At 38.3% G+C, this 18,098-nt stretch overlaps 1 protein-coding gene and 1 long non-coding RNA gene across 4 annotated transcripts in view; one reads left to right on the top strand and one right to left on the bottom strand.

The window, feature by feature from the left end:
- Positions 1–18,098, bottom strand: part of SLC39A12 (solute carrier family 39 member 12) — an 84,499-nt gene that overhangs the window by 25,209 nt on the left and 41,192 nt on the right. For all 3 annotated transcript variants that reach the window (XM_002820569.3, XM_009245158.2, XM_002820570.3), the window contains 3 exons: positions 15,843–15,909; positions 10,814–10,972; positions 8,290–8,477 (listed from right to left, as the gene is read on the bottom strand). In XM_002820569.3, coding sequence (XP_002820615.2) covers positions 8,290–8,477; positions 10,814–10,972; positions 15,843–15,909 — 414 coding nt within the window. The remainder of the gene's footprint in view (positions 1–8,289; positions 8,478–10,813; positions 10,973–15,842; positions 15,910–18,098) is intronic.
- On the top strand, positions 1,104–9,858 carry LOC103891593 (uncharacterized). The gene is made up of 5 exons (XR_655851.2): positions 1,104–1,137; positions 1,904–1,992; positions 2,974–3,107; positions 7,237–7,335; positions 8,252–9,858. It is a non-coding gene; the product is annotated as an uncharacterized LOC103891593 (long non-coding RNA).

Here is an 18,098-nt window from a genome sequence, read left to right as displayed (position 1 = left end):
AGCTCAGCAAAGACAGACGTCAGCCAGCTTTAGTTCAGTTGAACAATGTGGGGGTTAGGATGCTGATCCCCGCACAGTTGAAAATTCATGTATAACTTTTGACTCTCCCAAAACTTAACTACTTATAGCCTACTGTTGACCAGAAGCCTAACCAATAACACAATTAACACATATTTTATATGCTCTGTGTATTATATACAGTATTCTTACCATAAAGTAAGCTAGAGAAAAGAAAATGTTATTAAGAAAATCGTAAGGGGGATGAGTGCAGTAGCTCACGCCTCTAATCCCAGCATTTTGGGAGGCTGAGGCAGGTGGATCACTTGAAGCCAGGAGTTCCAGACCAGCCTGGCCAACATGGCGAAACCCCATCTCTACTAAAAACATAAAAATTAGTGGGCATGGGGGCACATGCTTGCAATCCCAGCTACTCCAGAGGCTGAGGCAGGATAATTGCTTGAACCTGGGAGGCAGAGGCTGCAGTAAGCCGAGATCGCCCCACTGCACTCCAGCCTGAGCAACAGAGTGAGAATCTGTCTCAAAAAAATAAAGGAAGAAAGGAAGGAAGGAAATACCTGGAGGGGGTGCTTGGGCTTTGTATTATTTTGTTTTGGGAAAGAAAAGAAAAAAAGAAAGGAGAGAAGAAAAGAGAAACAAAATGAAATGAAAAGAAAAGAAAATCATAAAGAGGAGAAATACATTTACTACTAGTTAAGTAGAAGTGGACAATCATATAGGTCTTCATCCTCATCTTCACATTGAGGGGACGGAGGAGCAAGAGGAAGAAGGGTTGGTCTTGCTGTCTCAGGGGTGGCAGAGGTGGAAGAAAATCTAAGAATAAGTGAACCCATGCAGTTCAAACCTATGTTGTTCTAGGGCCAACTGCATTTTTAAAATAACTGCTTTGGAAGATCTGTGTGTATGTGTGTGTATGATTTGAGAAATTAGTTAGAAGAAAAGAGGAATGAGGAGTAGAAAAATACCAGCATTTCTGATTGGTCAATTTCTTTTAATTACAGAGAGAATTCAGCCTTCACCAAAGTTGGCTTAATTACTCATTTTCTCAGTAGAAAATTTCTAAGTGTAGGGTTTGACTGATTTTTACAGAAAGAGGATAGAAGTCTTTCAAAATTGTTGGTAAGAATGATTCACCGTTCTTGCTTTTGTTAAGAAATAATTGTGAATGTTAAATTACATTAATTTTGCTGCCTGAAATGAGTTTTGAATGCTTGCTATTTCTTTCTCAGCCAAAGGATATTTAAAATGATGCCAGTGGAACTCATTGATTTTAACTACAATATTTGTTGAAAACAAATACGTATATCAAGGTTACTTCATATGTCTTTTTCAAACAAAATCTCTTCCTGTGGGTGGATGTTTAACAGAGTTACACTTAGGTATTGCCAAACTTCAAAGAAAGGAAGACTTACTCATCCTTTGGATGGAGAAAGGATTCATTTACCAGACCCGACTTGGTGATTGTAGATCTTTGAATGAATTGCCCTGGAGTCTAGATTTCTCTGATAAAGACTCATTCAAACTCAATAAATCACAAGAAAAAGAAAGAAAAATGGGGAGGAGGGAATGGGATCAATATTCTAAAAGTCTAGGATTCTAGTTTAAATTTTATAGTTATATGATGAAGAACAGAAGAGAAGCCTGGCTAGAAAGGTGGATGTTTGTCACTCAGTTAATGTTTTTTTGTTTTTACCCAATTCATGTTCTTGAAGCTGCTACATTTACTGACCTACAGTAAGTGTAGAGAGGATGAACTATATTGATAATCCTATTTATTGGCCAGATTTAATACTTAGGTTTGATTTTTGCATTTTTGGATATGTTTTAAAGGTAGAGGATCTTAAATTCATATTCAAAATACCTTTTATCCTGCCTTTCACATAAGGAAAATTATCTGGAAATTGAAAGTGCTCCAGGCAAAGGTCTGGCTGTGATATTACTTCTGGTAGGCACTTCTCACAAGAGGGAAGATAAGTAAATTGCTCTGAGTGACTGCTTTTTATTCTTGAGGTGCCTGCTCCCCCCAATCCCCTGCCTGCAAAGTTATTAGATAAGTAAAATAAGGTTGAAGAAACATAAGGGATAGTCTTGGAGAGGAAATGAAGTTTTTAAAGAGCATCCAAAAAACGTGAGGGTGGGGGAAGAGATCTAGAACCTTATATGATGAGGGAGGTTGATGGGGGAAGAGGGTTTGAAATTGGATATTTTCCCTATTCCAATTCATTTGCCTTGGATACATCTGGAGGGGGCACCTGGGCTATGTTTTATTGTGTTTTGGCATGAATTGGACAGGTACTTCCTTCTCCATTAGCTTCCTCCCTAAGTTACAGCTCCTCCATCAGCTTGGTTCTATTAATGTACTAAATTCCTGGGCAGTTGTCCAGTTCCCCCCATTGTAGGGACATCTCTAGTTACATCTACAGTGATAGCCCCTTGAGGTTTCTATAGTCCTGTTGCTATGGAAACACCATTTTGGCAGGATCTAAAAACCCTAGGAAAAATGCCTAAAGGTTTGAAACTTTGTTTCAGATCCAAAATAAACCTTCCCTTGGCATAACCCATTTATGTTTTTTTAATTAATTAATTTATGCTTTAAATAACAAATTATATTTGTTAAAAATAAAGTCTGTTTTATCCAAACGCTGGAAAAAACCAATACTTTGAGGGCTTTTTTTTTTCAATTTGGGCAATTTTTATAAACTTTAGAGAAGCTCGATTTAAGAAATCCTCTAGATTTCCAATTCTGAGAATTTTCTTAGAAGGAATATTCAGCTCTCAGACAAAATGAGATGCTCTTACATGGCTGCAAGAAAGTAAAGAGAAAATTAAATGCAAAGTAAGAAGGAAGGAAATAATGGCGATTAGAAACAGTACAAAATTATAAAGCAATTGATAGATAAGTATTGCTATTTTTTTCACTTGGGGTATTTATGCTCCCTGTTCCTGTAAACTTAGGTACTGTCAGACCACAGATTCCTGTTCCTGGGGAGAATGCACCAGGGAATACAAGAAAGCAGTGGTCCACAACCTTTTTGGCACCAGGGACCGGTTTCATGGAAGACAGTTTTTTCATGGACCGAGGGTCGGAGGTGAAGGGGATAATTTCAGGATGATTCAAGCACATTACATTGGTTGTGTACTTTATTTCTATTATTATTACATTGTAATATATAATGAAATAATTATGCAACTCACCATAATATTGAATCAGTGGGGGGCCCTAAGCTTGTTTTCCTGCAACTAGTCGGCCCCATCTGGAGGTGATGGGAGATAGCGACCAATCATCAGGCATTAGATTCTCATAAGGAGTGTGCAATCCAGATCCCTTACATGCGCAGTTCACAATAAGGTTCACGCTCCTGTGAGAACCTAATGCCCCCGCTGATCTAACAGGAGGTGGAGCTCAGGTGAGCAATGCAGAGCGGCTGTAAGTACAGATGAAGCTTCGCTTGCTCACCTGCTGCTCACCTCCTACTGTGCGGCCTCGTTCCCAGCAGGACCAGGGGTTGAGAACTCCTGCAATAAAGTTTCCAGTCAACTTGAAACTATCACTACCACCTGCTCATTTGGGGCTCCCTATATTAGTGGATCAACCAACAGTGAAGAAAGTTACTATAATGGTAAGAGTAATTGTTAGTGATTATGTCAGAGGCATGTGAATAAGAGTAATCCATCTTGAATAGGAGCTGGGTAAAATGAGGCTGAGGCCAACTGGGCTGCATTCTCATACAGTTAAGGCATTCTACATCACAGGATGAGATAGGAGGTCAGCAAAAGATACAGCTCATAAAGACCTTGCTGACAAAACAGGTTGCAGTAAGGAAGCCAGCAAAATCCCACCAAAACCAAAAGGGCGATGAGACTGACCTCCGATCATCCTCCCTGCTACACTCCCACCAGCGCCATGACAGCTTACAAATGCCATGGCAATGTCAGGACATTACCCCAAATGGTCTAAAAAGGGGAGGCATGAATAATCCAACCCTTGTTTGAATATCACCAAGAAATAACCATGAAAATGGGCAACCAGCAGCAATGGGGCTGCTTTGTCTACGGAGTAGCCATTCTTTTATCCCTTTACTTGCTCAATAAACTTGCTTTTTCTTTGCACTGTGGACTCTCTCTGAATTCTTTCTTGCACAAGATCCAAGAACCCTCTCTTGGGGTCTGGATTAGGACTCCTTTCCTGTAACAGTTACCATGAGGAGTTAGGGGTGCTGCTGCATGGTGAGGAGAGAAGGAACACAGCTACAAATTCAGATTTCTTGGAGCATCTCTTGGTGCTTCTTGATGCCTGGTAACAATGGTCACCAGGCAACTAAAGGATACACAGCCTAACAAGGACAAAGCAGTGAACATTCAGACCCTTCATTGAAGACCTAAGTTGCCCCTCCCAGGGTTGGGTTGATGTAGATCAACCCAAGAGCTGCTTGGAGTTGAGGAGGATCAGGATTGGATGCTGGAGAGCAGAGATGAAGAATATCAACTATGGCCTCAGGGCCAGCAGGGTTTGGAGCTTCTTCCACTTATTATTTTGTATTAAGTCTTTGTAGTATTTTGGCTGGCTACCACCACGAAGGGACTTGGGGAGAGATGGGTGTTAAGAGGAAAAGAAGGCACTTGAGGAGTGGAAGGGGCCAATCGTTAATGGACATCACATGTGCTATTTCAGATGCACTCAGCCCCATCTCTGACCCCAGTCACTGCTGCAGAGACCCATTCCAAGGAGGTGTTGATTGGTTTTGCAGAGTCTTCCTTCCGGTCCACACTGCATTCCTCTTTCTCCTGCCCTGCGCTTCTCTGATGTGATGGCTTGAGCCCCTTTACGGGAATGCTCTTAGTACTCAAGTGTGTATAACCTGGAAGTGGAGATGGGGAGATAATGCTGGCAGGGCCAGTGTTGAACACAGGGACAAGAGCCTGTAGATAAAGCCTCTTCCTTTCCCAGGTAAACTATTCTGAGGCATATTTCTTGAGCCTCATCAGAAGGTCCTGTGTAATGGTGTTCCCATAGTCCTGGTCAACTTAATAAAAACACAGATGGTATTGACTTTTCTTCCTTCTCTGTTTCAGTTTGCCGGCCCTTCACTTCTGCTCCCTGGGATCACCTCCAAAATGACTTGCTTTCACCCTGTCCTTTGTCTTCCCAGCTGCTTTGAAGGAAACCCAGTCTAGGACACTGATCTTCATAACAGAGCATTAATTTCCTCCGGCCACCCAGAGCGGCATTCATTCTTAACTTCCTTTAGCCATGCTTCAGGGCAATTTGGAGTTAGTATACTTGAATAAGCCAATTCTACTTTGGAGAATTAAGTTTGGCACTTTTCCCCGGAGAGGACTTTCTTCTTTGCTGACCTCATTGCTAATGGCCTCATTTATGTCTCTAGTTCTTATTCTTTTGGGAGTTTGAAATAACACACCCAACTTCTTTAAAACAAACAAACAAAGATCTAGCTAGTCTTTTCACATTAACCTTATTCAGAAGGTACCTGGTCAATATCCAGGATTTAGCAATTAACTAGTATATTCTATCTAGTGTTCCCCTTTACCCTTTAGTTGCTGCATTTATTTTCTTTACTGTTTCAGAGTCTTTGCAACCTTGTTTTCTTCCCTTTAAATGACCCACTATTTTCTTTGGCATGGCCCCAGAGAACAGCAACAGTTAAACTTATTGCTATGTGAAAGAGCTGCATTTGTTTAGAAGTTGCTCAGAAGGCCGTGAGAGCAAGCGACCTGGATGATAGGAAGTAGCCCCGGGAAACTCACAAGTATTTTTTTTTTCCTGTCTTTCTGCCAGGATGCTGGTTTTTCCTCGGCTAATAGCCATTTGCAATAGGGTCAAGATTTATGCCAGCTGGAATCTCACAGGATATCAGTCACATTGCTTTCTTCTAAGCAATTGCTTACCCTTACAAGAAAAGGAGCAGGAACATTGAAAGGAAAATGACATATTTAGCTTAGGGTTCCGCATGACAAATGGCTCTTGATAACCTTCCCAGGTCAATTCTGGGAGAGTAGACAAAAGCAAAGAAAACAAATTGACTACAGACATCGACATTCATCCTACTTGAAGAGAGAACCAGTCTGTGTGAAAAACAGAGTAAATTTTGAAAGAATCCAGAAATTGCCCTGAACTGATCCATAAAGAGAAATTAGAAATCGAAAGTTGAAAATTAGGAAGCTCAAGAGTGAATCTGAGGACTGATGTGCTCCACACATTACCTTCAAGACTGTTTAAACAAAGTATAGCTCACTTCATTAAATGAGTGACAGTGGTTTCAAAGTCACAACAAAGCTGTAAATCCAGATTTCTCAAGTTGAAAGAATCGCAGGATTCCATAACATTGACCTCAGGTTGGGGGATAGGTTCAGAAAAAGGGGTAAAATTTGCTCCACTTTATTTTTTTAAGTTCCGGGGTACATATGCAGGTTTGTTAAATAGGTAAACGTGTGCCACGGTGGTTTGCTGCACCTATCAACCCATCACCTACGTATCAATACCAGCATGCGTTAGCTCTTTACCCTAATGCTCTCCCCACCCCTACCCTCCCTCGACAGGCCCCAGTGTGTGTTGTTCCCGTCCCTGTGTCCATGTATTCTTATTGCTCAGCTCCCACTTATTAAGTGAGAACATGCAGTGTTTGGTTTTCTGTTCCTGCATTAGTTTGCTGGGGATAATGGCTTCTAGCCTCATCTATGTCCCTGCAAAGGACACAGTCCCATTCCTTCTTACGGCTGCGTATTATTCCATGGTGCATATGTATCACATTTTCTTTATCCAGTCTATCATTGATGGGCACTTGCATTGATTCCATGTCTTTGCTATTGTGTATAGTGCTGCATGTATCTTTATAATAGAATGATTTATATTCCTTTGAATATATACACAGTAATAGGATTGCTGGGTCAAAATTTGCTCCACTTTCACTTTACTATCAAAATTAGAATGTTCTCAGAGCATCACAGATAATATATAAGAACATTTCTAAATATGGAAGGACATTTGGTGTTTACCTCATCTGCATGCATCTCATAAGAATTAAGAAAAACATCCAGAAACTCAGGAGCCTTAGAGTGGGGTTTAAAAATGGCAGGGTTTACTTTGAGAATCCCCTTATTAAGACTTAACTTCAACAACGCACTGCTTTTCTGGTTGTACTAGCACAGGTTTCTGCCTCCTGTATTTTTTTCCTTTTGAAATATTTCTTTTACTTCCAGGACAATGGTTGGATTCTGCTTCATTAGTAGTCAATCTCAATGAATCTGTTCCACATATTACCTTCAAGATTAATTTACTTTTTCTTCTCCAGGACAGAGGTAATAACATATCTGACTTTTACTCAGCCTGATTTCAGCCTTAAGTACTTCTTTTGTTAATTTATTTTATTTTTATTTGCCATATTCCAACCCATGAGAAGGGATGATCAATATGATTTTACCTTAAGATGTTTTTAAAGTTGTAAACAAGCCCAATAGAGAGTGACCTTCAAAAAGACTTTTATCTTATGGAGACGAGAATTTAAGAAGCAAGACAATGTGAAATTTCCCAGGTTCAATTCCCTAATCAGGTATACAGGAAGAAAACTAATGACTGAGTTATCATTAGGGTCAGCAAGGACCTCTATAGGAAACATACATTGCAATTTTAGAGACCAAATACTGTAAAAATCTTTCTTTCTCATTTCATCAGCGCAATGGTCCTTTGGCCATTAAAACTTCAAAGATGTAGTCATTATTTTAAAAATATGTGTGGTTAATTACGTCAAACAGTGATTTAATTCAATGACAAATTCAGTTGAATTATTTTCTATTGTATAAATAAAATAGCTGGCTATTTAACAGAACTTCCGCATTGTATAAATAAAATAGCTGGCTGATTGACAGAACTTTTCATTTTTCAACTGGAAATACAGGCATCATATATAGATCCAAAGCTGGAATCGAATGAGCTGATGATTACTTTTTGAAGATTGCAAACATTTCATTCTTTCCATTAAATTCACTAAAAGAAAAAAGTCTTACATGCAACTGCTATCACACACCTGTCACTTTAACGCTACAGAAAATGTCAATATTTTCTGTACCTCAAATTACGTTCTTTCTGCCTAGAATGCACTTTCTTGGAGTACAAAGAATATTCCTTAATGGTTTATATTGTTTTATAAATTTTTCTCTTCTACTCATTTATCCTTCCATTTTTACTGTTTTTTTTTTCTCTGTTTCACATTTTCAGTGTTTAGAAAAACCAAATAGAAAAGCCGCCAAGCTTACCATTTCAACCAAGGATAAATATAAGAACATCCCAGCAGTGACTGTGAAGATCCAGTCTTGAACACATGGATCAGCTGACACGGAAAGGCCAATGTATAATCCTATGAAGGCAGTTAGGGAGCTTATAAAATTCATCAGGATGGCAGTCTTCATAGAAAGTCCAGAGCTTAAGAGCACAGCAAAGTCTCCTGAAGTTTAAGAAGAAAGGAAAATGTAATTATCATTTAATGGAAGATGCCTTTGCTAAAGTAACGCACTATTAGCTATTTCGAATGTCAGCACTGGAACCAATTTTATAGGTAGAGTTGAGTGATCAGTAAATAAAATGCTTTCCTATATTTCTCTAGAATTCATAGCCCATTCATCGTACTATTAGGAAGTTGCATTTCAAGAGTTCCATACCTTTGGTTGCTCCTAAAGATTGTATCTACAGAGAGGTCTGTGACATATTCTTGAGTTCTTGATATCCTGTGACATTTCCAACTTAGATAAATGCAAAATAGTCACTCACTGTCCCAGGGTTTCTAAATCTTTGGGCCTGGAAATTTGCCACGTGAAATCATGACAATATACGGGCTTTTATTATTTACTTATGCAGAAACTGCCATGGGGAGAGAAAACTACTTAATATGAGATTCTTACAGCATTGCAAAAGTTGGTTAGGAAACAAATTTTTCCGTTTAGAAAATGATTATAGGAAAATGATCTCATTCTCTCCATGCCTTCCCTCCAAGAGAAGATTGACCTGTTAGTAAATCTGAGAACATCTACTTGTTAGTTTGGGGGATTGAGACTAAAATTCAGTAGACAGCTTGGGGACCCAGTTTTCTAGTTCCATTGCATAATTGTTCCCATGAACGGGGCTTGAAACATCTCTGCTGGCCTGTTGCAGACTGTCGCACTGCCCTGTGGTTTTGGGTTGAGGACTGGGGGCTACATCACTGTTATAGTAGCAAAACTCAGGACCATAGATAGCGGATGGCTTCCAGACCAGGTGCATTTTAATGAGCCCAGGAAGGACCTTGGATAAACTGCTCCAAGAAGGATAGGTCAATAATAAGTCAGTGTCAGGACTTTGAGCAATGCACTCCAAGCACAAGAGAGCAAGAGTTTCCTAGGGGCAATGTAGGTGCGAAAGTGGAAGCAGAGAGACTGTGAAGAGCCCTTGCCCTTGGGAGCCTATGCCAGACCAGCCTCTACTATTTCTGGGTCTGTTTCAGAAATGTCTGTTCTAACCCATCTTGCGTCCTGGGAGGCAAAGAACAGGGCTATATTGTTCTAACTTATTTGTGGGATCTAAAAATCAAAACAATTGAATTCATGGAGTTAGAGAATAGAAGAAGGTTACCAGAGGCTGGGAAGGGTAGTGGGGTGGTAGGGGAAGGTGGAGGTGAGGTAAAGATAGTTAATCACTACAAAAAAAAATAGAAAGAATGAATAAGACCTAGTATTTGATAGCACAACAGGGTGACTACAGTCATAATAATTTAATTTGTACATTTAAAAATAACTAAGAGAGTATAATTGGATAGTTTGTAACACAAATGATAAATGCTTGAGGGGATGGATACCCAATTTTGCATGATATGATTCTTACGCATTACATACCTGTATCAAAACATCTCATGTACTCCATTAATACATACAACCACTATGTACCCACAAAAATTAAAAGAAAAAAAAGTTACAGGGCAACTAAGATTATCCAGAAAAAGAGATTTATGAGCATCTGCCACCACACACCTGTCATTTCAATGCTAGGCTTGGCTTTAAACATTTTGTATGAGTCAGGTTGATGAAACCATGGTTTGGTCTTTTGTTTTTGCTTTTGTTTTTTGAAACGGAGTGTCACGCTGTTGCCCAGGTTGGAGTGCAATGGCGCAATCTCAGTTCACTGCAACCTCCACCTCCTGGGTTCAAGCAATTCTCCCACCTCAGCCTCTCAAGTAGCTGGGGTTACAGGCCTGGGCCACCATACCTGGCTAAGTTTTTGTTTTTAGTAGAGACGGAGTTTTACCCTGTTGTCAGGCTGGTCTTGAACTCCTGTCCTCAGGTGATCCACCTGCCTTGGCCTCCCAAAGTGCTGGGATTACAGGTGTGAGCCACTGCACCCAGCTGGTTTTAATTTAAATGTTATTTTATCTTACTGGCCCATCTGCTGACGTGATGGATAAAGTTCCCCTCCCAATATTTTTCTCACATTTAATATGCAGATTTTAAAGTCCCTGTCAAAATTCTTTAAAATATTTCTCTGAATGACTCTCTCCCATATGGAATTCTCTGGAATCCAAATAGAGTCATTTCTGGCCCGGGGAAACATCAAAAAGGAGTTTAACTGGGTTTTATTCCAAGGTACAGGAGTTATTTTTCTAGTCCTCCTCTTCTTATGGTTTAAATAAATTATAAAAGGAAAGTATTCATCTTTAAATCATAGGCTAGAAAAAGAATCCTAGTAAACCACAGCTGGAAAGATGTTATTTCTTTCTCAACAGGCCAGAAACAGTAATTCCATTGCTGAACTTACCCATTTCATGTGGGATTTCATGACACAAGATAGCAATCGTGGTGGTCACTCCTGACTCGGATGACGATGAGAAGGCTGCTCCTATGGCTAGGCCATCTGCAAAATTATGCAGGCTGTCCCCAACCAGAATCATGACTGCTAACAAACTAACGGCTTTACCTAAGGAACCAAATAAACACAGAAGAAGCATTAACAGAGCACTACAAATTTCACCAAATGCTTCAAAACCAACCAAGCTTCCCACCTACACTTGACATTCTTATATTCCATCTGATTAAATAACATCACTTTGTTTCAGCAAAAGTCAAGATTAGAGATTCAAGTGTGATAACCAACACACTTAAACGTATGGTCACTGTTTTGCTAACTGGTCTAATGAGATAAGTTACATGCTGGCATTCATTATTTTAACACCTTATGCAGTTATGCCAAAACAAGAAAGTAAAACCCATGTTATAGCCTCCCCAAATACCAGTGATGACCTTCCCGTCTGTCTTTTGTAATGCATTTAAAAATAATTTAAGAAACTTGCTATAGACTAAATGTTTGTGTCTCTCCAAAATTCATACATTTCTACTTATTCCCCTAGTGTGGTAGTATTAGGAGGTAGGGCCTTTGGGATGGAATTAATACCCTTATAAAAGATGCCAAGGAGTTCCCTTGCCCCTTCTGCCACTTCCTGCTGTAGGAAGGCGCCATCTACAACCAGAAAGTTGGCTCTTGTCTTGCACCTTCATCTTGGACTTCTAGGCTCCAGGACCATGAGAAAGAAATTTTTCTTGATAAGCCATCCAGTCTATGGTAGTTTGTTGTAGCAGACCGAGTGGGCCAAGACAAACTTCCCAGTGGAATGTCATTAAAATGGAGTGTATTTCCCAAAGCTGTTTATTTGAGTCAGACTGTTCTGTGTCAATCTAGAGCAGTGTGCTTTCTGTCACTGTGTGATTGTTTTGTTTCCCTTTCTGGTGAGTGCTAATGACTTCCCTGAAGCGCCCCATTCACTCTCCACTGTGACTTCAATAGAACCACGACCAACGTTTCTGGCCCCAAAGTTAGCTTTGGAATAATTACTCAAAGTTTTCGTCTTTCTGCAAGATAACTTTCAGCACTAGGCCAGTTAGATGTTGAACAAAATAAAGAGAAGCTTCTGTCTTCATGGAATTCTATTGCATAATATATATTATCTGGTCAGGAGAGAGCCAATGAAATAATTTTGATCATAATTGGGTTCAGCTTTCTAATGGACAGAATTTCTGTTCTGAAAATTCTAAATTGTATGTTAGCATAACTCAATTATAGAGTTGAACAGCTCACAGACATGAAAAGCATTTTGAGCATAGTACGTATTTTGGTAGTAATCTGCCTAGGTAGACCATTTGCTAAGAATAGTCATTAATCAATTGTCACAGTCTAAACTTTCATTAATTATTCAGTTGCGTATATATCGTGTGACAGGTGTGAGTAGCAGTTACTGTTACTGTTACTGTTAGAACTGAATGCATAATGCTTCTCTTTTTTTTTGTTTGTTTTTTTGTTTTTAGTTGGAGTCCTGCTCTGTTGCCCAGGCTGGAGTGCAGTGGCGTGATCTTGGCTCACTGCAACCTCCACCTCCCTGGTTCAAACAATTCTGTCTCAGCCTCCCGAGTTGCTGGGACTACAGGCACATGCCACCACGCCCACCTAGTTTTTTGTATTTTTAGTAGAGACGGGGTTTCACCATATGGTCAGGCTGGTCTCGAACTCCTGACCTCTGGTAATCCACCCTCCTTGACCTCCCAAAGTGCTGGGATTACAGGCATGAGCCACTGCACCTGTCCTAAATGCATAATTCTAATAATTGTGTTAAATAAAAATAGAAAGAGGATAATTCCTGGTTTCTAACTGCTACATGGCCTAAGATTACAAGGGAGATCGCATTATAATGTGGTTTGCCATCTTATTTGGGGAATATGATTTGATTCATATCATATCGCACACTGTGAGATAAATAACTTCAGTAAATAGCAGATATAACCCAAATTACCATCTAGGAGATAGCTCCATTTACTGTGTTTCAAAGATGGCCTGTGTATTTTACTTCTAAAAATCATGGGTATTTAGAAATATCACTGTAGGATGAACTTACATCCTTCTTGTGGTTCACTAACTTATTTTAGTCCTTGCTAAAAAGGGAAAGATTTCAGGCAACAGCCATAAGAACAAAGAATAAATACTGAATCATTGAATTCAGCGAGTTCTTATTGACATTGCCTGGAAACTCTCAGAATCCAATAATGCTACTAGATCATTTAACTGCTCCTGCCAATTTTCAGAGATAAAGCTCTTCTTTGTGAAAGGAAATTTAAGAAAACTTAAAGTGATACATTTGACAACACTGTAACGTGCCAATAAACTTGTAATTTCCACATGCAAACATGTAGCGTTGATATTAATAGCATATATTCCAAAGGAGGATTTTTAGCCAATATTACACTCTGCTAGAAACCAGTGTGGCCTATATTTGCTATTATTTTGTTATCTCTGATCATGGGTTTCTAAATGTCAGATCGTGGATAGGTAACAAGCCACAGGCAAATATAAACATTTGCATGTAAGCCATAAAGAACACACTGTGTATATTTCTTAAAATAATTTAAACACTATTTAGCGGGAGGCTGAGGCAGGATAATCACTTAAACCCAGGAGGCGGAGGTTGCAGCGAACCAAGATCGTCCCACTGTATTCCAGCCTGGGCAACAGAGCGAGTTTCCATCTGAAAAAAAAAATTATTTAGTGGAAGATAAGACCAGTATTCACTGGTAATTTAATGCACTCATTACAGAATTACCTATAATATTTTACCTCTATTCATGTACTTGGCAGTCATATGGAGTTCCATGTTTCTGAACTATCAGAGGTTTTCCATGGTAAAACATGGGGGCTGGAAGTGGTATCACTGTGCTTTTTAAAAATTTAAATCAGACTGTGGACTGAATTTTTGCATCTTGTCTTTTGAAACACAAGTTGAGTTCCATGGATGAGGTAATACAAAACAAGTCATCAAATATTTGAAGCTTAATTCAATATGTCCCTGGCAAAGGGGCCATTGAGTAATGCAAGCTTGGCATGCAGAATGAATTCGCTATTCATTCTGCATGCCAAGCTTGACAGGAAGTAAGCAGGTAGGTAGGAGGCCTACAAAATGTTTGAAGAAGACCATCCTTACTCCGTAATCTAGCATCCTCTTTCAGCTCCTGATTTGACTGGGCATATCCTTCTTTCAAGACCACAACCAAAGAGAAAAAAAGTCTACTGCAGACCTACTATGTGCCCAGCATTCTAAAATTACTCTTGGAACTAAAAGTTTAGAAAGAAAAATATTACTAGCAATGTTCTAAAAGCATAAATGGACAAAATATGTAATCACATATTTTGAATCAAATACATAAATTACATGAGTTAATGTATCTAAAACATTTAGAACAGTAGTTGTTATAATGGTGTTTGTTCTTAGTAGTATTTCTATCCCCGACTACATCCCAAGCTAAGAATAAAGATCATGCTTATTTTATTCTGCATTGATAAAGACCATGCTTATTTTATTCTTCACTGCACAAAACATGCCTGAAACAGGGCATGTCTTCAAACATTTCTTGAATTAATAAAACAATGTGAAAGAATGCATTGATGCATGCATGACTGAATGATCACAAAAAAATTGTTGGTGCATTAGCATTTTTCTTTTTCTTTTTTTCTTTTTTTTTTTTTTGAGACAGAGTCTCGCTCTGTTTCACAGACTAGAGTGCTGGAGTGCAGTGGCGTGATCTAGGCTCACTGCAAGCTCCGCCTCCCAGATTCACTCCATTCTCCTGCCTAAGTCTCCCGAGTAGCTGGGACCACAGGTGCCCGCCACTACGCCTGGCTAATTTTTTGTATTTTTTAGTAGAGACAGGGTTTCTCTGTGTTAACCAAGATGGCTCCATCTCCTGACCTCGTGATCTGCCCACCTTGGCCTCCCAAAGTGCTGGGATTACAGGCGTGAGCCACCGCGCCCACCGGTGCATTAGCATTTCTTTAGTTCCCCAGTGCTAGAGCTGACTAGCTATATAATCTTGAGCAGTGATTTAACCTAACAACTATTGTCTTCATTTGTATAATTCAGATAATATTTATTCTTACTTAAGTTGTAGAATTGAATGAGATCACATCAACTGTGTAGCCCTGTGCCTAGCATACAAGAAGTGTTCAATACATGTTAGCTATTTTTACTATTTGCTATGTTATTATGGTAGAATGGGAATAACTCATCATGATGCATAACGTTAAAACCTTAAGAAGTTTGTGTCACGACAGGGTAAAATACGTGAGAAAAACAGGGTAAAACTTCAAGAGCAACAGATGAAAACCACAACAGACAAAAAAAACCCAAAAAACTTTCAAGAATTATTCAGAAACATAAGCACAGGTTAATAAAGTTCTATCCAAAATTGGTAAATTAAATGCAGAAGAAGAAAAAATCATAGAAAAAAAATCAAACTTTGTTAATTAAAAATTAAATGAACAAATGAGTTCTAGAATAAGATGTGAATAAATGAGATGACTGATTTGAACTCTACCATCTCAATGACAGTATGATAAATAAAACACATTTGTGATGAATTTTCAGTTGACTGTGCTAGAAGATGAAAAACCAATGATATATCCATACTTTACAGTGAAATAAAAGCCTCAATCATCACACAAATATGTTTAGAAATGAGCTATGATAAACACACGTGTTTCCATTAACTGAAGTTTCCCCTAAAGGGAATTAGTTTAAATCAACTAAGAAAAACTTCATTTTTAAAGGAAGGAGTAAAATTGATATGAATATGTAGTAAATTTGAGAGCTGGATAGGAATTAGTTTTTATTACAAATCCTATTGTAAAGTTTTTCATAATAAACTACATACCCAATATGATATCTATATGGTTTTGACATTTTATTTTAAAACAGACATAACTGTTTTCTATGGCACTTTCCACATGTAAAGTTTAGCTTGGTACTCACATTTTCTGTTGGAGGCTGTCATACTGCCTATAGGCATTTCAGCTGCCTGTGAATCTTCTGGGCTTTTCTATTTTAAATTAAAAAATAACTGATGAAAGATAAGTAATGGCCATCATTTTGTTGGAAAATGAAACATCTGGAGAGTTATGTTGGTTTTTAAAGACATTTTAGTACTCTAGATGTATAGTAGAACCTCTAGGTTTCATAGACACACACAATGTACAGCTGAAAGTCTGTGGGCAAAGCAAGCCTTTTGCACTCTTCATATTTAGATGAAAATAGCACTCTCAGGTAGGTCAGAATCTTCCATAGAGAGCTGAAGGCTACTGAGACAGTCTGTAATTCAGACTCGTAAATTATGTAAGCCTTTATGAAATTCAAAAGCTATCAAAAAAAAATTATTCTTGGCCTAACTCAGCACTTCTCCTGTATGGTGGATTGTCGATTTAAGATCCATCCTCTAACCTGTGAGCAGTCGATGTATTTTGGATGGAAAAGACACCCATGCAAACTCAACACCTCATTTCATTCACTGCAGCATAATATTCTGTGTTAACTGCTTTGTCAGTCAGTAAAAGAATCTTGCCCATTAAGAAAGTAGATCCACTGACTTATAAAAGACAACAATAATAGATTCAAACTCTTTTTAATCCTTTTATATGACAGAGAAGTGAGATTTTGAAATTGACTTTATGAGGTAAGATTACATGATTTTATTTCAGAGACTGACTCATAGTCCAATTTCTGAAAATATATTTTCCCTCTTGACACCTCTGATTTCAATTCTATAAAAAACTTTTTATCTGCATATTAAATATGTCCTTTTAAAAGCATATGCATAGAAGTCTATCACCCAAAGTTGTACAAATTTTGACACAAATGTAATGAGATGAATGCATTTTGTATGTGTGTAAAAGAGAGAAAGTAAATTTTACATATTAGTAAAGTTCGCATATTAGAATAATAGCAGCTATTCAAAAGATAATGATAGGCTGTTTTTGGAGAAGGATGGCTGAGAAGTAAGGTAGAGCCTGTAGGATACAGACAGCAGGAAGTAGACCTCTTACTTGAAATTGGGAGGATATAGAAACAAAAAACAATGTGATCCCTTTATGTTATATCAAAAACCTAATTATCATCACAATGCTTTATAGTTCTGTGAAAATACCAGAATTCAGATATTTATTCTAGAATGTTTTGTCTTGTTTTTCAAAAAAAGCTATTTATTGTCACATTATGTAAAGTAATTTAGAGCCAAACATTCAGGACTTCTTATTGATTGAGAAAAAAACGGACGTTCTTCTTTATCCTCGAGTTTCTTGAAAAAAACAAGAAATTAAACTCATCAAACACTCCTAAAAGTTTATACAATTTCTATTATGCTTTAGGTCAAACTTGCAGCTTAAATAACAAGAGGAATTACGTGTATATTAGTGAGCTGGAGTGTTCAAATAGCTCAAGACTCACTAAAGTACCTTCAGAGATTTGGTTATATGCATCCTGAGGCTCTGGACACTTCAAAGAGAAGGAATAATGTCAGTATTAAAGTGATTTTTAAAACTAATCCCACCTGAAGTTATCTTCTTTCAAACCACATTTAGAACATCTAAGCAATAAATACAATTAAGGCTCTTAAAATCATATTTTAAAGGAAATTTCTGGTTCCTATCTCTGAGTTAGCACGAGATCTGAAATCTACTCCCAAACATCTATTTTGCTATGTCAATCTCTCAGGAATAGCCTCCTCATTTCTACTGAGGAACCAGTCCTTACACTGTAAACCCTTTACCCTAAGGCCACGGTTCCAGGAGGCAGGGATTCTAACAATTATATATTACTTTCGTATTTTTCCCATTCCTATACTTCTTACTTTAAGAATTTGAATGGGAATATTGTTTTGAACATGATTGGACATTGTGCTTTGAGAATTAATATAGAAGATTTTGTTGTGGAAAATTTAGTAGAATGAAGGCACTTACTATGAAACATCTCATTGGGCAGAATCAGTTATCTCCTGTATTACGAAACGAACAACCCAGTCCTAGGTGCACTAAGTAATCCCTTGCTCCACATCTGTTTTCATCCACCTAGTCATGGCTATGGATTACTCAGAATGCAAAACCAAAGATCAACTGGTTTATGAAAACTTGTAAACACAAGGATTAAGGACGTGTCTATGATGTCATTCTGACCCATACATGTTTGAAAGTGATGCAGACAGGAATGATTTGAATCTGTGGAGGGTGCTTGTTGCTC

The sequence above is a fragment of the Pongo abelii genome, chromosome 8 (genome assembly GCF_028885655.2).
Source record: "Pongo abelii isolate AG06213 chromosome 8, NHGRI_mPonAbe1-v2.0_pri, whole genome shotgun sequence".
NCBI classification, from domain to species: domain Eukaryota; kingdom Metazoa; phylum Chordata; class Mammalia; order Primates; family Hominidae; genus Pongo; species Pongo abelii.
This window is presented reverse-complemented; position numbering and strand designations above follow the sequence as displayed.